The following is a 21525-nucleotide window of genomic DNA, read 5'->3' as shown; positions in this document are numbered from 1 at the left end:
GCTAGGTTAGTTAGAACAGAAATAGAATACAGCAGTTGAATATAGTGGCTGTCCAAATGTGTAAGATGACAAAAGACACAGAAGTGGTATTTTACTTGGCCTCTTTCCTTCTTCACAAGGTGACCTGCAACTGCTTGGAAGAAGGGAAGCAATTTATCCATTCTCATCACAGTCCCTTGATTTTGGCAAGGCCCTCTTGTCTGCAAAGGTCATTTTAAGAGTACAACAGCAAGTCTAAATATTGTAGAATGTTCACGTGAAAGACACTCTGAGCGGACCTTGCCATATCTCCCCACTACACACCCCTTCATACACAGAAACTACCTTAACCCTCCTACATGAATGTTCTCAAGTAACCTTTCTTCATAGGCTTCTTGGTTGTTGCATAGAAAATGAAATTAAAAGGGTATATCTAAAGACTTGAAAGCTAAACAGGTCTTTCCACTAGTTTTTTCTCAAGAACAGACTAGTACATAGGAAAAACTCCCATTCTCATTACCTTCCAGGCTCTGAAAAATAACCCACTTAGAGACAGACTTTTTTTGTATACTGATGATTTTTTGAAATTCAGATATTCCAGGATGGACTATTCCAGTCAACCAGTTCACAAAGGCACCTTAGGAGAGAGCTTTCTCCTAGTGGAGAGGATACTCTGTGGGAATGGAATCAGAATCCAGCATAGACATTTGCTGGATGAGGAAGTGAAGGGCAGGGCAAAATAAGGGGAATACAACATGAATTAGAAGCACTCCAGAAAAAAGTTACTACACCATCACGATCATAATTTTGTCTCTGGCTCACCGTGCTATTTATAGCCAAGATGATTCTCATGTTCAAACCACCAGCCAAATAGTGTGATATATCTGTGCTTGGCAGGAGTTTTCTGAATCTGTGGTCTCTCTGGGAGCAACTGGGTTTTTCTTTTTTAAATCATTCAAAATTGCCTTAGTCATTCTAGTGTCAGTTTACATCTCAAGCTTTAAGCACAGAGAAAGATTTTTATTATTGAAAAATATACAGAAACTCCAAGGTTGCGGTACGTGGGCCTCTCACCACTGTGGCCTCTCCCACTGCGGAGCACAGGCTCCGGACGCGCAGGCTCAGCGGCCATGGCTCACAGGCCCAGCCGCTCCGCGGCACGTGGGATCCTCCTGGACCGGGGCACGAACCCGTGTCCCCTGTATCGGCAGGTGTACTCTCAACCACTGCACCACCAGGGAAGTCCGGTGGGCATATTCTTACATCAAATGAAGATAGAATGTACTTTAAAAATATTTTCTAGATGGGAAGTGTGTCAATATTATTTTGTTATCATATTATAAACCCCTTTGGGAGTGCATTGTTTATAGTCTGTCTAGTAAAGATTTCTTTTTTGTCAAACTGAAAATGTTTTTATTTCCAAACAGAAATGCACTCTTTCGCTATGCTTATGGCATTACAAACAAATCAGTTGTATAAGATACAAAACAATTCTTTGTTTTATCTGATAAATTATTTTATGGTTTTGCAAGTTCTTAAATATTTTTAGTAATTGTCATAAATAGGCTGTTGTCAGACTATGTATTCTTTAATTTTTAGAGTAGTAAAGTTTCAATAAATGAAGTTTCTGTAGGTTTTAAAGCAATATAATAGTATAACAAGGGTCTAGAAGCAATAGAATGCACTTATTTTAATTATTAATTAGTCGGCAATATTACTATGATCTTTGATCCAGGGAACACAGGCTTACCACAGCCATCTCTCCCTAAGACGTTCCAAAAGAAAAATGTGTGTACAAAGAAGGGAAATGTAACCTTTTACAGTCACTGGGGCTTCAACCCCCAGCCCTTGTAGAGTTTAGTGAGCTGAACAGGATCCTGTGGAGAACTCCCGTATATAAGTGAGGTTCCTGCACTTTTACTTCCGACTCTCAGGTCCAAACTGAAATTTGAGACTTTACTTAAAGACTGAAAACAGTAACAGCTTGCATAAGAGGCTAGAAAAGAATTGACCTAAGGTGTTCCACCTTGGCTTTTTTTGAGTGTAACAGCTGCCTACAAACATGTGTGAGAGGAGTCAAAATGCTAGACAGCAATTGATTCTCAAAGGGCTATTGATCGGACATGTTAGGATCATGTGATATGCTTGTTTTTGAAAGGAAGATTTTAGGGCTCTATGCACTGAATCAAGATGCCCATGTGATTTTCAGGGAACTTAAATTTGAGATATAGCCATATTTTAAAATCACTTGGGAACTTGGTAAGGCAGTATAAAATTAAAATAGTAATTAAAGAAACAGACAAATAAGTAAATAAATACATGTCAGAGGTCCTGATTGAGCCTACAGTTGTAGAAGTTTCCATAAAGATTAAATGAAGATTTTCCCTGTAGTACTTTTGCATCAGACACCAGAACTTTCGGTCTTATTTTCATTGGGGTATGGTGAAATGTGAGATAAAATTTATAGGTCCACATACACAAATGAATATCCCTAGATCTTATAGATCTTAAAGCCCTAACTTAGTCAACTAACCTAGTCAAAAACCTTACCAGTGTTCCCAGGTGGAGAACTGGATGGAAGGTTTTGTCAATATTCCCACTTCTTAGGTTTTCTTAAAAAACATGGAAGACTGTTATTTGAGAGCAACATTATCAGAAATATGTACATACATATGTGTGTGTGCATAGAATAATCCATAATTAAATTTCAATTAATTAAGAACAGTGAAATGTCAAGAAGATTTGATCTTGACCTATGAACAGTAGCAGACTGAATTTATTATGTGCAGAATATTCACATTTGTATACATGCAATCCTTTGTTATGCTACAATCATAAAACATTTTTAGTGGCACTCAGCCTGCCCATTTGATAGTAGTATTATACGTAGCATCAATTACCAGAAGCTAGCTAAGTCTGCTACATGACACCAGTGTTTTTTTGGATATACAGTACTGTCATGGAGGCTTACTGGTCATCTTTGCTAACCAGTAAGACTACAAAGAAAGATTTTCCAGAAATTCGAGTGTGGACATAGCTCAAGCATGAAGTAGCCAGACCCAGAAGGGTGTCTTTCAAAGTACTCACATTATAACCACCCAAGGAGTTTGATAAAAAGGGAGATTTCTTATCCCTGTCCAAGATATATGAATCAGAATCTTTGTGGGGAGCATGTGGGAATATGCTTTATAATAGGCTTTCCTGCTGAGTCTTATGTAAACTAAAGTTTGAGAACCACTGCCCTATCTGGTGGCCATAATTTTTGAAAGTTACCTGTCATTTACTACTGGTATATAGAGAAATGGCTTTGCCATTTGTTTTCCTTCCCTCCTCCTTTCATCCACACTTTGTTCCTTGTTTCTCTTCTCCCCTCCCCTTGCCTCCCCCCATCCCCCTTCCTTCCTAAGGTATCCGATGTTTGTGAAAATTGGTCAAACAGGTCCTAAGAACTAGAGATTAAAGACTATAGTTTAATAGGAGAGACAGGCAAGAAAACTGGCAAATACAAAAGTATGTTAATGCACTATAAGAGTGTACTCAGTCAGAACCTTGCTAAAGTAATCAATTTGCCTCAGTCTGACAAGAAAATGTGTCTAAGTCATACGCTAAGTGAAAAACAAAGCAAATCAGAGCAAACATCTCTTTGTTTAAACCACTGCCCATTTTAAAAACCTCGCCGTATCTAAAAATATATATCAGCTTATTTATGTATGTATTATATGTAAATGTTGATAAATTCTGGAAGACTGTAGATCACCTATTCACAGCCCTCATTCCTATTAACAGGGAACCACAATTGGTGAGTGAGGAGGATAGGTTGTGGCCCTTTATATATCTTTATATGACTGGCAGGAATGCATATCAATACCAATTATCTGTAGGTAAGCTTGCTTAGATATGAAAAACCTTTAAAATGCACAAATAAAGATGGCGTTCACATAACTTAAGGTGTTCATGTTATACATTCACAAAAATTTATTTCTGCTTCATTTTAATGTCCAAAACAACCCCTCCGTAAATATCTATAAAATGGGGATTAAAATCATGGCACATTCATTTTATTTGTAGAAAATATTTATGTAAAGCAAAGATATACATAGCCTATTGAAATTGAAAATACACAAAATTCACAACAAGCCTATTTTTGAATTCTTCCATATATCAGGAACTGATCAAACATTTAGCAATGTACGAAACAGACAAATTTACAGTGTTTACCCTCTCATAGAATTTAAAGGTCTGGTGAAGAATGATTCTCAGACATTTGTTTCAATAAAGGGTTAGGTTTACAGATGCATAGAGAAAGGACATTTGTTTTTTACATACAATATAATTCCATTTTTATTTTTAAATATTATAAATATAGGAAAAATGCAAAATTATCAGAATTATCAAGACTAAAGTGTGGTTTTACCTTTTTAATTGCAACGTTTAATTTACACTTTAAAATAAAACTACAATTAATTAGATTAACATAAGACTTGTTTTTTTCTTCTAAAGTTTGCTGACATGAAATATTTCTTGGAGTACAAAATCCATTGATTATATATTATCAAATGAGAAGATGGAAACACAAATTATTAATTTTTAAAAAACTTTTAAATTCTTTCCCCATCTATCACTCCAAGCAGGAGATTTTCTTTAAACTATTTTTAATAACAGTAATACAACTAACAGTTATTGAGTAAGACATTTTCTTGCAAGGCATTTTTTGTAAGTATTTTGAATATATTGTATCACACAGTTGAATGTATTTGAATTGAATTTGAATGTATTGTTATCACACAATCAAGATGTCTTGTAAATTGTCATTTACTGTGATTAAGGGAGGGTAAGGGACTTAACAGGTGTTGTGAAGTTGGTTAGATATAGACTGGGAGACAAATACCACTCTGCTAAGCCACCTTTTCATTACAGCATCATTTGCTTTTGCAGTAGTGTGTGACTTTCTTACCAAAGGAACATTTATTCATTCAGTACTTATTGACAGACTATTCAATGTTAGCTACTACAATAAGCCTGGAAAGTCAACATTAACAGAATTGTCACACATCCGTGATATCTTGAAAGTTATATTCTAGTGGAATGATTCTGACAATAAATTACAAGTATAATAAACAAATTTTGAAATATTTTATCTGTTAAGTGCTATAAAAAAAGCAAATTACATTGTGAATTCCAGTGCTGGGGATATAATTTAAATGAGGTGGTCAGTGTAGGCCATGTGAAAAAAGATATGTAATTCATGTGGACATTTGTGGGAATAACATCTGAGGTAGAGGGAACAGCCAATGCAAAGGTTTTGAGGTAAGAATATGCCTGATTTTTAGTGGAACAGCATATAGTATGGTCAGAGCATATTTAGTGAGAAGGAGAATATGATAAAAGCAGTAAGAGGTCAGATCCTGTAGACTTGAGTCAAATTGGAAATCACTGAGAGGTTTTAATGAGAGAAGTGACTTGATCTGACTAATATTTAACAAAATCACTGAGCTGCACATAAAAGAATGGGCTACTGGCAAGGGTAGAAGCTGATGGAGAAGTTTAAATCATCCAGGTGGCAGATGATAGTGGGTTGGCCCCTACCAGAGTGGTAATAGTGGAGGAGGTGAGAAGTAGTTAGATCCTGCATATATTTTGAAGTTATAGTCAATAAAATTTCCTCATAGATTAGATGTGAAGTGTGAAAAGAACCAAGGAGTAAAGATGACTCCAAGATTCTTGGCCTGGGCAACTGGAAGAATGGAGCTGCTATTAAAGTGGGAAAGACTGTTTGTGGAATAGGTTTGTGAGGTGGGAGATGAGAATTTCATTTTTTCAGAGGTTACATTTGAAATGTTTATTAGATATCAGGTATCTAATAAACATATCATTTAATAGTTATTTTAAAATAATTATTACTGTAGTTACCTAATAACTATAATAATTAGATAATAACTATCTTTATAGTTATTCTTTAAGCAGAGTTATTACATATACAGTTTTATATAGATTCTGGACTCTCAGAGCTCCAAGCTGGAGATAGAAATTGGGAGTCATTATGTTACTGACATTTAAAAAAAATTTTTATTGGAGTATAGTTGCTTTACAATGTTGTGTTAGTTTCTGCTGTACAGCAAAGTGAATCAGTTATGCATATACATATATCCCCTCTTTTTTAGATTTCCTTCCCATTTAGGTCACCATAGAGCATTGAGTAGAGTTCCCTGTGCTCTACAGTAGGTTCTCATTAATTATCTATTTTATACATAGTAGTGTATATATGTCAATTCTAATCTCCCAATTCATCCCACCCCCTCCCTTCCCCCCTTGGTATCCATAACTTTGTTCTCTTTAAATATAAGTTCATCTGTACCATTTTTCCAGATTCCACATATAAGTGATATTATACAATATTTGTTTTTCTATTTCTGACTTCACTCTGTATGACAATCTCTAGGTCTATCTACATCTCTGCAAATGGCACTATTTCATTCCTTTTTATGGCTGAGTAATATTCCATTGTATATATGTACCACATCTTCATTGTGCGTTCCTCTATTGATGGACACTTAGGTTGCTTCCATGTCCTGGCTATTGTCAGTAGTGCTGCAATGAACACTGTGGTGCATATATCTTTTTGAATTATGTTTTTCTTCAGGTATATGCCCAGGAGTGGGATTGCTGGGTCATATGGTAGTTCTATTTTTAGTTTTTTGAGGAACCTCCATACTGTTCTACATAGTGGCTGTACCAATTTATATTCCCACCAACAGTGTAGGAGGATTCCCTTTTCTCCACATCATCTCCAGCGTTTATTGTTTGCAGATTTTTTAATGATGGCCATTCTGACCAGTGTGAGATGATACCTCACTGTAGTTTTGATTTGCATTTCTCTAATAATTACTGATGTTGAGCATATTTTCATGCATTTGTTGGCCATCTGTATATCTTCTTTGGAGAAATGTCTATTTAGGGTTAGTTACTGAGATTTTTAAAACCATGAGATTAGACTAGATTAGCAAGGAAGTGAGTAAGAGGAAGAGAAGATGACTAAGACCTGACTCCAGGGCCACCCCAATTTTAAGTTGGAGAAGAAAGGAGAAACCAGAAAATTAGAATGAGAAGAAATGGATAGTAGTATTGGAAGAAAACCAAGAGAGAGTGTTGTCTTGAAAGACTAGTGAATAATGTTTTAAATGCTGAAGGTAGGTTAAGTAAGATATGGATTAAAAATAAATATTGCGTTTAGCATTGTAGGAATTACTGGTAATTTTGACAAGAACAGCTGTATTTGAGTGGTGGGGCAAAAGCCTAACTGATGTGGCCTTAGGAAAAATTGGAAAGAATGAGTGTAGACAAAAGCAAACACAAAAATGTAAAAAGTGGGCACTATAAATGCATAATAAATAATTCCTGACTTTCCAGGAAAATAGTTATTTATTTCTTCTTTCCTAGAATGTATTTAAATGTCTTGATAATCTTTCCTATTTTCTTTCTTCCCCCTAAATTGTATCTACTTTAAAGGGTTCATACTAGAGATCATGGAATTTATTACATTGCTTGCCACAAGCCAGTAGGACAGAAGTTAGTCTGTATTCTCCGTCCTCTGGTTCAAGGAGCTAAGAGGTTATCAATATTTGCTTGCCTTAATATTGAAAATGGAGTAGCTTGTTTCTTTTAATGTTTTGCTCTCCGAAGTAACTAAATAGTATATTTTGTATACTTCTCCCATTTTGGCTTTAGTTTTACTTTGGTCTCATTACTGAAAATGGGACTCATGCCCAGAAATTCTCCAAGCAAAACCTGGCTTTTAAATATAATGTTTAATTTGTAACTACAGACTTTGTAGATATAAATAAAGTTGTCTTATGGGATTAGATGATTTTTTAAATACTACCTTGTTTCACTTGACCTGCTTTTTTATGCTTCTCATCTCATTTACTAGCAACTACAGGGGAACAGAATAAGTAAGACTTTTGAGAATTCCTATTTATATTATACAGAAGAGAGGATTGGATGATAGTTTCGTGTATGAACCTTCTAAAGAGAAAAGCATGATAATTTGTTTTAAGTGACATATTTTATCTCTAATTCAATCTGGATTATCTACTTTACTAATTTTCTTTCCTGCCACTAATTTTTCCCATCAATCTTAAATTTGGATGTTCATTTGCGTTCTCTAAATTAGAGAATCATGTGGTGAATTTCCCTGTATAGGCTCTCGTAAATCAGGAGACCTGAGTCTGGGGCCCTACTCTGTCTGTGACTTACATGTGGTATGGCCTTAAACATAAAACTGACGTTTTTATTTTTGCATAAACACAAAAGTATATGTTTTCATATTTAGAGGGGCAAAATAGCATAGAGATTAAGAATGTGAACTTTGGGGACAGATACGTGGTTAGCACATACAAAACACCCCAAAGAGGACAAAATATGTAGTAGCAATCCAAAAATATTACTCATATTAACAACAAACTAATGTTAGAGAAATAATAGAGCCTTTACATGTTATTTTTAAAGATATGGGCAAATCAACTGTTTCCATAGATCTAATTTGAGTTTTCTTTCTCTTTTTGTTGGATCACTTTGTTTCCATCATGCAAATAATACATGTTTTCCTGGCTTCCCAACTTGCAGTAAAAATTAACAACATATGAGCTGAATGTAAAATAAAAGCTTCTTTCATTGTTACACAATTTGCTTTTTGTTTTCCTCTCACCATCCATAAATTGCGTGTGTTTATTGGAGGAAGGGGACAAATGATAAAATCTGTGACTTTTCATAGCATTATTAGTATGTCCAGGACATAACATAATGACTTTCAGAACAATTAGATACAAAATAAAGGGAGAGAGAAAAAGTCCTGTTCAAAATGACTAGCATGTGTGAACTGTTCCTGATTCAATTAGATCCAGGTCATTGGGCTGGAGCCCGTTACTTTCCTACAGTGAAAGATGATGTTTTCTAGTCATGGACTGTACCTTTTCCCCTGGTCAACTGTGTCCAGAAAGCCTGCTGTATGTCACAGAGGGGACTCCTAGAAGAACATCCATGTCTCAGCACAAATTAATCACAACCACTGGATACAGAAACAGCTTATCCATGCTGATGGTCAGGAGCACATATGGTTATGAGTGAAGGATACAAAGTTACAGAAAAGGCTACACATTATTCCAGGACTGTTGTCTTTAATGCAGAGCAGGGGCTCATAAACATTTTGTACCATTAACCACTCTAGCAATCTGTTCTCAGATGAAAATTTAAATGCATAAAATAAACTATATAACATTATAAAGGAAATCTAATATATTGAAATAGTTATCAAAATATTTAAAAAACAAAGATAAGTAGTTTTTTTCTAAATAATGCTTTATATAATATTATTTAACAATGGGTTTATTAATTACCATAATTTCAGTGCAGTAATTAGCATAAATTATATTTCAAAATTTTTTTTAGTATTACTAATAACATGAAGTGATTTTTCTTGGTGCAAACTCACTGGTTCTGCCAAACATTACTGTGATTTGTCACATACCCTCTCAATTGATAGAAAAAAAAACTAAATTGATAGAAAAAAACTAAATTGATAGAAAAAAAAACTAAATTACTAAGTTACTAAATTACTAAAAATTACAACTAGAAAAAAGTGAAAAATTATCTTCCAGAAGCCCAATAATGAACAATCAGAGATATCTATCTGAACTGCTTATAAACCTTCATGGCCAAATGTCACTGCTTCATGTAGGAAAGCACTCCAGGATTTAAAATAAAATATTTAACTTTTAGTTGATTTCAAAATACAACTATTGCAGCAATGGGGGAACATATCAATTAAAAAATGACAGATTTTGAATCTATTTATATATATATATATATATATATATATATATACACTATTGAATTATGTTAATGATTTATTCTAAAGTTTGGAAGAGATTTTCTAGAAATCAGTTGTGATAAAATCTTCCCTTAAATAAAATTTTTGGATTGCTACACAATAAGATGCATTTTTTAAAAAACAGAAAGTCAAGAGTTGGTGTTAAGGGTTGGTGTTCACCCATTCATAGCATGACCATGTGGAGATTTCCTAAGAAAATTTATTGGAAATATAAATTGTCATCAAATTTTTAAACTGAATAGGAGGAAAAAAACAAAATAAACATACTCCTAATACAGGAATATTAATTTTACTCGAATAACATATTTATGGTTAAATAATGTTTACATTTCTATTTCTACTAAAAATAATTTATTGAAATTTTCTCTGTCCCATATAAGAGTCTTTAGAGGACTTTTTGTGGGCAACAAATGTAGCTTTAATCTATTAATTGTATGTAGAATTATGAGTTATTTGGGGATTTAATTACTAACGTGGAACAAGAAGATGTGGAAGAGGCAAAAATAAACACTGCATTATTTGAGTTATGAATATTTGTCTCTGTTTTTTATTTAAATATTTTATCAGTAATTCACTCAAATATCTTCCCTTCTCAATTTTCTATCTAAATGTATTTAAGTGCTGTTATTTTTTCTAATAATATGCCATGACAGATACAAAAGTTTATTGCAATGATTTTTTTTTCTTGAAATATACACTGGGTTTGAGGACAGGAAAGCAAAAATTGATGAAGCCTCTCTGGACTTTTATTTCCTCATGTTTTCTAAGGATCCTTTACTTTAAAGTAGTTCTTTCTGTAATGATACCAGATTAAAAGAGAATTCCTACATATAGTATGAAAAATAGCACCCCGAAAGGATTCCATAACATACAATGTTTTAATCTTTTATATTCTTTTTTAGGCTGAACAGGACAATGGTCATCCTCTTCCTGCTTTTGCCAGTCTGCATATTGAAATACTGGATGTAAACAATCAGAGCCCATATTTCACAATGCCCAGTTATCAAGGCTATATTCTGGAATCTGCCCCAGTGGGAGCAACTATTTCTGACAGTATGAATTTGACCAGCCCTCTAAGAATTGTAGTTCTGGACAAGGATGTAGAAGATGTAAGTTAAATATAATTTTTGCTCTTATTTTGCTAACACATCTCTTGTTATATTTATGCCAGTAGGAGATATTACAAAGACATGGTTGCATGAGCTATAGAATAGAGAAAAAAGTCAGTATAAATGAAAGTCTTAGGGTTGTAATTTAATTCCATATCAAGGTTATTATAAAAAAAGTAAATTTGAATTTAGCAACTGTTCTTTTTCAGTTTACAGATATTCAGTATAAGGAAGAAAATGTTTCACTTGCAGTTTGCTAAAGTACGAGGGCAGTCTTTTTAATTAACATTGGCTTTAAACTATGTAATACTAATAGGAAAAAATAATGGCATTACACAATAAGTATAAAAATCATGAAGGTAGCTCTGAAGTGTGATTTGGGGGACTTTTCTGACATTATGTTATTAAAGAAAACACATTTTGGGGCAGCTGACCCGCTCACACTTTTGCCAATGGCTATGTTGATGCTAACACTCTTCCACTCCACACATCATTGTCCTCTGTTTTTATGGTACTGACACTCACTAAAGGAGTGGGAAATTGTCCAGATTGGGCAGATCAGAGTATTTTACCTCCTTAGCTAGAGTGATTGCTCCAAAGAGTGGACAGAAAATTTTTACCAGTCCAGTCAAAGTCCTCCCAGGAATTGAACGGAAAACAAAATTGGAGCTGGAGGACTTTGGCATCATGTATTAAAGAATTGGAAATGAATCTGAAGCCATTGTAACCAAGTTTGCTGACATCATAGAGAAGGCCCATTGTCATTGGGAGAGAATGAAGCCTGACAGAGACATACAGAGAGGAGTCCTACCGAGTCCCAATTTTTTAGGCTGGAATATCCCCAGATCTATATGAATCCCTAAAGATTTTCCTTTTAGTCTCTGACCTAGCACAGTATTTCCCCAAATATCTTTTTTTGTTTTAACATATGTTAAGTCTGATTTCTGTCACTTGCAACTTACAAAGTCCTGACCCAGAAATGTCTCCCATTTCGATAGCATCTGATAAAACTTTGTGATCGTGGAAATACTCTGTAGCTATTCTGTCCAGCACAGTAGCCACTAAGCCTGTGTGGCTATGGAGCACTTGAAATGTAACTAGACTGAAAACATAATTTTAACATTTTGTTTAATTTGAATTATTTTAAATGTGAATGGTCACATGTCACTAATTAGACAGCACAGCTCTAGAACATCCCCCAAAATTTCATTACATGGGATTTTGTCATCAGTTTAGTAAATTACAAGGGCACTTGCAGATTTTTTTTTTTTTCTTTCTGGAAAAATTTTGTAACCCTTAGCAGAGGCTGTGATAACTCTTGTGTGCACTCCACTTCTCACCAGGTGTTTTATTTTACTCTTTATATCTTTCTCTGCTTTCTATTTTTTTCCTCATCCTACCTTTTTTGCCCTTCTTAGTCTCTCCCATTTTCTTTCATCATGTGTTTTAACAAGAGCTAATTCACACTGAGTTCTTAATACCTTCCAGATAATATAGTAAATGCTTTATCTTGCATTAATTCCCTTAAATTTCACAGCAAACATAATAGATGCAATTTTACATATTGCAGAAAGGGAAATTTAAATGCAATTTAAGTGCCTTAAATTTGAAGCAATTTTAAATGCCTTACTCTGATCACAGAATTAGTAAATGGTAGAGTTAGACCTTGAGCCAAGGTCTAATGGAAATAAAGTCATTGATTTTAATCACTAGTCTAGATAGCCCCTTTCTATTTTATACAGTCTGACTGTAGTCTGACTATGATAACAGCTGTTAATGCTATAGACTTTCTTCCTAGAAAAGTGTGTATACATACACAATTTCACATCCCACATCACAGAGTGTTTAGGGATTTCCTGAAGTTTAATGTGTTTCATGAGTCACAGGTCATTTAGTGAATACTCACTAGAAAACTCACAGAACCACATTAAGAAGTTTTATCCTGGCTAAGCTAATATATTTTGTAGGCCTAGTTATGTCCCACAAATTTTGGTGTGGATTTTATTTCATGTATTTAATTTAAATGCATAATCATATTTTAAGCAGTGACTAGCCAGTTTGGAAATTTCTAATAGTTTAAGTCACATCTTCATGAACACAGTGGTTGGCACAAGCTAAATCCTAAAAAAAAAAATGTAGTTTTAGTTTTTCCATAATGGCAAAATTTATGTATTTGTACTTCTTGGTACATTTATATTGTTTAGTGGTTGCATACTAAGCCCTATGTTTGCTTGCATACATTCTTACTTTTCTGGATTGTCATTCACTTTAAAATTACAAATGTTAAAATTGCATTCTAAGGGACTTTGTAAAGGATAGTGGGACTTCAAGATATTACTGACTTAGGGTGGAGAGAGCTTCTGGGTCTGAAACCTTTGGAAAACACTACTTAGAATTCTGCTCTTGAAGATTTACAATTCAGTTAGCCTATTAAATACTCTGAATGTTTCCAAGGGATGGGACGGCACATTGTGGTTCTTAAGAGTTTGTGCTTTGGAGTTAGATAGACCTGGGCTTGACTGTTGGTTCTACCCTGTGATCGCTGTATAACACTGTGAGCCTTATATTTACCAGTTGCAGCCTTTTGTTCAAATGCCAGTGACCCCAAAAGATATATGGTAGCAGTCACTGCCACCTTGGCCTGCTCCTTCACTTGGGGCTGGTGGGGATGGGAAGGGAGAGAAAATTTCCCTTAGATAAAGCCATGTGCATGGAGAGTGCCATAATTACTATGTTTTATAGAAATGTCAAGTGATTAAACAATGTCTATCTGGCCATTTGTTTATTATTTAGGCCCATCCTCTTTCTAAAATCATCTGCAGTGAGTGATGGTCATTAGGTGCCTAGAAACCGAACAAGTATATCTAATCCCTAGTGACAAATTTTTCTAAAATATCATCTACAACTTCGATATATCTATACTTTAAATAAGTCCACAGAATGTTAAACATCATTTAATCCAACTTCCTATACTATGTGAAATGTTATATTAAAATCCATTCTTCAGGAGTTGATGTTACACTTCATTGTGCCACTCAAGCTTGAAACCTAGGAGTCATCCTTGATTTTTTTTTTACTCAAGACAATTAAGAAATCTTTAAATTCTTCCTGTTTTGTCCTCTGAATATTTCCTGACTCTCTTTTTCTCTCCCCACTCTTACAACCTATTTGTCTTTTATTAAAATTTCCTCCTAATCTTCTTGCTCCCATTTTTTTTTCTTACTCAAAACCATCTTTCACTCAGCCACTAGAATGATTTATTTAAAGCTCAAATCTTACTATATCACACTTCTACCTAGTATACTCTCATGACTTGCTGCAGAAAAAATTTCAAGCCTATGTGCATGGTTTTCTGCTACTTGGTACCTGAACATTTTTGCAGCCTCATTTTCTGAAAATTTCTCCTTCACCTATTACATTTAGCAACTACTTGTGGTTTCATGCGTTACACCAAACTACTGCTTATCTAATTACCTTTGTTTGTTACATTTTCTTTTTTGAAATCTTTCATTTTCCATTACATGAACTGGCTTGAAGAACATGCTCAGTGTTTGGAATTCAGCTCAGGCACACCCTCATTTAAGAATCTTTTCTAGATTATGCATTCTCTCAGTTGAGTTGCATGTCTCTTTTTGGTGAATTTCTCTAAAGTTATATTTACATCATTGTGTGTGTCTTTCTCCCTCATTGAATTTAAATCGAGGATAGGTCCTAGATCTTAATAACTTTTGTATCATGAAGATCTAATACAGTTCCCAGAACTTAGTATGTTCTAGTAATTGTTTAATAAACTAATAAGTTCAGACACAAGTAAAGGAATGAGAATATCTGGCATATGTATCAACAGTTCTAATGGTATTGAATTAACTGTTTCACAATATGGCCCATTCCATGGTGGGGCAACTAACTACTAGAAAGCTTTTCATCACATTGAGTTGAAACGAGCATTCTTGTAACTCAACCATTATTCCTTATATCTTCCATTTGCCAGTATACAGAATAAATCTTTAGATTAGTCATTGATGTGTTTGAAGATGAATTTATGTCCTTCTGAATCATATTTTTTTTCCAGGCCAAGTGCTCTTCACTTCTCAAAAGTAAAATATGTTCATTGCTAGGTTATTTTAGGATCTGTATTAACAAAAGAAAACTTCAAGGCCCTTTTAGTTTGCAGGCAAGAATTTTACTACATGGTAAATTCTAGTAGTTTTTGAATGTCAGAATTAGTGAAATTAATCAGCATAAGGGTACAGGATTTAAGGATTTACATTAAGATTAAGGGCAAAGACACATCACCTCATACAGGTATTACCAATAGAAACAGAGATGAAGCATCAGGCATGAAAGAGAAGTAGTCATTCCAGGAGTTGGTTTTCTTGAGCACAGCTAAGCCACAGGGTAGATGCCAAGAAGGGGACAGACTTGGATCTGTTTATCCAAAAATGAAGTTGTTTTCTTCCTTCAATTCAGTAGAAAGTAAGGCAGAGTTTTAGGAACTAGTAGCAGAGATCGGTGATTTGTGGTGTTATTAGCAGTTTAGATTTTGAGTCAGAAGGAATATTAAGGGTCACAGTAAAACTGAAAAAGAAAGTAGACAAAAATATTTGTACTAATGTTCCTTCCTATAGAGATCAATATATATTTATACATGCATATGTAATATATATATGAATCATATTTATAATTTTTTTCAACCATTCTTACTTCACAGTTTCATAATAGTCCAGAATATACATAGAGCAGGTAATGCAAAAGAGGCATGTCTGAAACCACCAGGTTTTCAGCGGCAGAACCACTAAAAGTTGCTTATTGAATTCTAGTTATAAAAAAATAACGGGGAATAATAATCAACAGGTTATGCATTTGGCTTGCAGAAAGGCAATGATCCACTTATAATTCCAAGTCAGTTTGCATCCCTATATAGTGTTTTGTTTCAAAATAAAGGTATCCTTGAAATTTAATACAGTACACTTATAAAGGTATAATGTACTTATATGCTTCATAAATATTGTTATACTATCATATATATGTTATGATGTTTCAAAATACTAAGAAAAAAATACACCTTCGAAAAAGTTGTTAGTTTAAATAAACTGGAAAAGGTTTTTGTTTGTTTGTTTTGTGGTTCATTGTTTTTTTTTCTAGTGTACACTTGTATGCCATATATATATTTGTGGTCATTTATATTTACATTTTTTAATTTAATGTTTAATTTGCATATAGGTTCCACCTGGTGGAGTTCCTGTAGGTACTAGGTGTTAATTTTGTGTTTGCTCTTTTGTTAATTGCTGTGGTTCATTTCCTTGTTCTTTTTCCTTTCTACAAAAAAAAAAAAAGGCAATTACTTCATTATCACTTATAAAGACCTAAAACTATTAAAATATATGTAATTTAAATTTATTACATCATATTATTGGTTATAGTAGTATGAAATTGTGGAGAATCCAAACTGCATGTGAACTTAAACAAAGATTATTTAATTATTAATTTTTTTAGCCCATGGAGCATTAATAATTCATTATTGCATTCTTTTAGAAAAATTCTAATCTTAGGGTTGAACCCTTTTAAACAAGGTACTTCAGAGAACTACTGTCAACTAATTCAAATTGGCAGATGAGATTAAATTTTTTGTTATTTTCTTGTTATGCTTTGTAATTTATATGTATGCGCATAAGTATGCATATGTATGTGCACATATACATTTCTGTGTTGTATGTGCATATATATGAGGATGCATATAATCTTGTGTGTGTATGTATGTGTGATGTCATCTTTTGAGTCTCATTGGAAACCCATAGTTGGTTTTAAATCCAATAGACTGTCATGTTTGAACATATTTATTCTATATGATGAGATTTTAAAATTTTACATTCATGTGTTTACCTTTGTGTTTGTATATGTGTTTACTTTTGCATTCACTTTATTTGTGCTGTGAATAAATATCAGTTTGTTTTATACTCCCAGAAAATAATACACAAATTAACAAAGTAATATATTGTGCTTTTGGTATATGCTGAATGTATACTTTAGAGTAAAATAATATTTCTTTATGTTGGGGAAAAAGATTGTTATATTTATCAGCCTTCTGTGTATATTTTGATTTAGAAAACTAATATTTAATTTAAATAAATTTATAGACACAAGGACTACATAAAATATACTGTCCCTATCAGAATAATAAGCCAGAGCATTATCTTCCATTTACACTCATAGTACACCACACCTGAAACTAGCATTATCCTTACAAATGAATCTAAGGTATTAAACTTTGAGTGATAACCGGCTGAACATTTCCAAATCTGCCTTCTTAAATTCTTATACTTAAATACCCAGACATTTACCAATAGCATCTATGCATGCTATATACATATATAAATTTTAGAAGGTTATTATTTTAAATATTAATAAACTTCAAAAGTTATATTTTAATCAGAAATTAACTGTGCAAAGCAGATTGGAATAAGCTGTAAGATGCCATGTACAATACTAACATTATGCATTCTGTTATTTTTTTTACATAAAGCAGCCTGCAGTTCTGGGAAATGTTATTTTAGTCCCTAGCTAGTTTTTATAAAAGGACTTGAAATGGAGACAAATTATCAAAAGGACTTTAGTGTTTCTGGTTATCAAATATGAGAGAGCCTGTTTATGAAGTCCTGGTGTGTATATCATCTTCGAATGGGAGTTGCTTGGCAATGGAAATCTTGTCGCTTTCATAAATTTGTGAAATAGTGTGGTTTGTGATACAATCATACCACAGTCACATATACATACCCAACATTCATTACAGTATTGCACTATCTCAGTACCTGACATTAAAAAAATGCTTAAAACGTGGTGAGTATATGAATGAATATATCTAACAAATTTACTAACAGAAGCTACAGTTGAAAGGAAGAAGAGAAATTGAGAGAGGATTAGTCATAAGGGAAGTAGAGAATGACTGAAGGATTTGAACAAAAGGAAAGAAGTAAATATTTGGCAAGCAAATCACATAGCAAAACTTGCTCAGCTTGGATTACTCGTAGTGTAATATGAGGAAAAGAAGCTGTGTTTGTTGGCACCATTGTTGGTACGTTCAGAGAACAGAAAAAAATATATGAATTTAAAAGCCTAGTGACTTTACTTTGATAGGTAAAATCAAGGGTAAACACTAAAAAGGCAGACACTCATATTTATTTAGCTTTTTTTAATTAATTGAAACTGTATGCTAACATTTGTGATCATTTAAAAATAATAATTGAATTAGATTACAATTGGCTCTAAAGTATAACGAAAGAAGAATCCCAAAAATGTGGTTTAAAAATATGTTTTAATGTGTATTTTATAAATTACTTTTTAAAAGAATTTAACTTTTTATTAACTAAGCTATTTGATTAACCAAAATACCCCACTTCCTAGCCATGCTGAGAAACTGGGGTCATGGCACTGAAATGAAAACAGCTGAATGCCCATTGGAAAATATCAGTGAGAAGCCTCTTGATTTTTTTACAACTCTTAACAACTTTGATTATTTTATAAGTGGACCAACAGATATTATTATCTATAGTATAAATTTTTTTAGTGTTCCGAGATAAATGTAGCACATTGACCTTATATCAAAATCATGGGCAAGGAAGCTGCCATGATATAACTAAATATTATCTCCTAATAAGATACTGCAAATACAGAACTTGTGTCAGGTTCAAATGAAACCATTCATTCCAAGGTTATTTGAAGTATACACATATTGAAACTTTAGGGAGATGTAAAGTATCTTGTGGATCAAATCATGCCAACCTTTTAATGTAGTAGCATGCATTTCAACTTTCTCACTTCTACATAGAAATTTTTTAAATATGAGTTCTAATTTTTTTTTTCTTTTTAATCGACAATGTGTTTAACAATTCCTGGCTCTGTACTCCGCCCTCAGCCTTTGATATCAGACTTAGAAATCTGTGATATTAAATCACATTTCACACCATAATATTTTAAAAGTTGCCATAATCTGTAAAACACCTTACCTCGCTGTATCATCCCTGTATCTATTTTTTCACAGCCTTCCTGGTAGTCCACTCTCTCTCAACATTCCCATTTTATTTGCTGCACCTTCCTTGCTATTCCACTATGCAGATGCCAATCCAAGCCTACCCATTTTATGTCTTTGTTCTTTCTCTGAATTGTAGAGATTAATACCTTGTCTTTCAGAGATGGCAATAAGATTGTGAAGGATTTCCAAGGCCTAGTTAATTACCTGTGTTTTGAACTTTTGCAGTCACTTCCTTTTTATGTATATATCATTTTTTTCTAAACCCTTTTTTCAGACACGTGTCAATTCATATATTTTGAATCTAATCATCTGAAATATTTTAATTAAAATAAATGTTAAGTTTCCCCTTGGAGAATCTTTACATTAATATAAGAAAGAGCAAGCACATTATTTATAGGTAATGAATTATATACATAACCAATTTTATTTCTATTTTACATTAAACATGAGAACAGGTTAATAATATGCAGTTAATATATGCAGTTAATAATATGCAGGTTAATAATGTGCAGTTTATTACTACAAATGAATTAATTGTAAAATTCTACAGCTAAAATTCTTGCCTCCAATTTCCTTTTCTTGTATTTATTTCTTATTTCTCGAGTCCAATGAAGTTCTGGAAAATATTGATATTAAATAATCAATAAGAATATATTCAAATGGACTGTTTTCTGTCTTCTTCTTCTTCCTATTTTTCCTTTTATTCACATTAATTATACTAGTACTTATTTAAGTATTTTATTTTCCACAAAGTGAGTAATTGTCTGTGGATAGTTTTGTGCAATTATGAGTAAATTTCTAGTTAAATCTTCCTTTTCTTTAGAAATTCTTAATACAGTTATGTATTTTTGTAATAAATTTGAAAAATTAATTTCCAGGTAATGAACTAATAAATGCATTGTTTATTAACATTATAAATAATGGCACTTTTTTTTTTTAAAGACGAAAGACCCAGAGCTTCACCTTTTTCTGAATGATTATACTTCAGTCTTCACTATCACGCAGACTGGAATCACTCGCTACCTCACCTTACTTCAACCAGTGGACAGGGAAGAACAGCAAACTTACATCTTTTCGGTAAAGAGATTTCATATATATGCATATAAATATACATATATATGTATGCAAGAGCAAGAGGTGTCTGTTTAAAACTGAAAAGGTCAATGATTTGAAAGGAAAAATGCAATATTTTCAAGTAATAACAGAGAATATAAATAATAAAAAATTCTTCACATGTATTTCTCTTTTTTCTGTTTGTAAGTTTCTGTAGTTTATTACCATTCTTTCCAACAGAAGAAAGACAAATTTTGAAATGAAAACAAGAAAATGGGAATCTCACTCTTCACCATACACTCATGATTGACTTAAATTGAGATATTATAAAGTAGAATCAACAAAATAAAAAAATTATTTTCTAACATTTATTTATTTATTTATCGTTATTGCATTTTTAAGTTTGTCATACGGTTAGGCCAGTGGTTCTCACTGGGGATGATTCCTGCACCCACCACCCTCCCCATCCTGCCCTTCCCCAGGACCTGTTTGCAATTTCTGGAAAGAATTTTGACTGTTACTCTTATGAAGAGGTGCTATTGGCATCTGGTGGGTAGACACTGAAGATGCTGATAAACCTTTTATAATACACAGGACAGCCTCCCACAACAAGAATTTGTAGGTTAGGTTAGTGAAGAGAGAGAGAGAGAGAGAAAAGTTGACAGCTGAATAGAGGTAAAAAGGAAGTTCTATTCATTATCCAAATTTCTGAGCTAGATTTTATTCAAATATAGGGGGAAAATGAACTGATAGAAAAGGGTAGGTAATGGAATTTATATAAGGAGGATTTTTGTCGGGAAAAGCTTACACAGCAAACTCAGAGCTTTCAGAAAACCTAAAGTCCCCAGTTAAAACTTAGATACAGAGTGGATTTCAAAAGTCATTTAGAACGAGGATGGTAGTGTTATAGCACTGATTTTTTGGTGAGACCTTCTTTAAAAGTTAATAATGTAATTAAGATATCAGTCTTAACAAATGCCAATGGGTCCTTTAAAAATTGTGATTTTTGTGAATTATTAGAAAATGATATTACATGTTTAGGGCATCTATTTTCTTGACTGATGTAAGCATGTTGGCTGTAAAAGCAACTGTTGCATTGTAAACAAAACATGTAAAAATGGAGAGTATTTTACTATTAATTTTTTAAAGGTTAAATAGTAGTTAACTTCTAAAAATTAGCAGTGTCATTGGCCATTTCAAGCCTCTAAGACATTTTACCTATCAGCTTCTTTAAAACGTGCTTGCATTCAATACATTAAAAACAAAGCAGACTCCTCCGTAATTGCTTCTTAGCACATTAAAACACTTTGATTATATGTACTATTATAGTTTTATTACTTCCTTTTATCAGCAAACATTTTAGCACCCTTTTAAAACTGTAAATTACATACGAGAAACTTCTTAAATTGTAGGAGTTAATTCTGTAGTGCTTATGTTTGCATGAATACTCTATTAAATGTATTTTTCTA

General features: G+C 33.1%; 1 protein-coding gene across 7 annotated transcripts in view; it reads left to right on the top strand.

The window, feature by feature from the left end:
• The window catches only part of PCDH15 (protocadherin related 15), a 1372333-nt gene that overhangs the window by 1051143 nt on the left and 299665 nt on the right, over positions 1-21525 (top strand). For all 7 annotated transcript variants that reach the window (XM_079899577.1, XM_079899579.1, XM_079899582.1 and 4 more), the window contains 2 exons: positions 10768-10974; positions 19946-20080. In XM_079899577.1, the coding sequence (XP_079755703.1) occupies positions 10768-10974; positions 19946-20080 (342 nt within the window). The remainder of the gene's footprint in view (positions 1-10767; positions 10975-19945; positions 20081-21525) is intronic.

The sequence above is a fragment of the Stenella coeruleoalba genome (assembly GCF_951394435.1).
Source record: "Stenella coeruleoalba genome assembly, chromosome: 16".
Lineage (NCBI taxonomy): Eukaryota > Metazoa > Chordata > Mammalia > Artiodactyla > Delphinidae > Stenella > Stenella coeruleoalba.
Note: the sequence above shows the minus strand (reverse complement) of the source record. Positions and strands in the feature narration are given on the sequence as shown.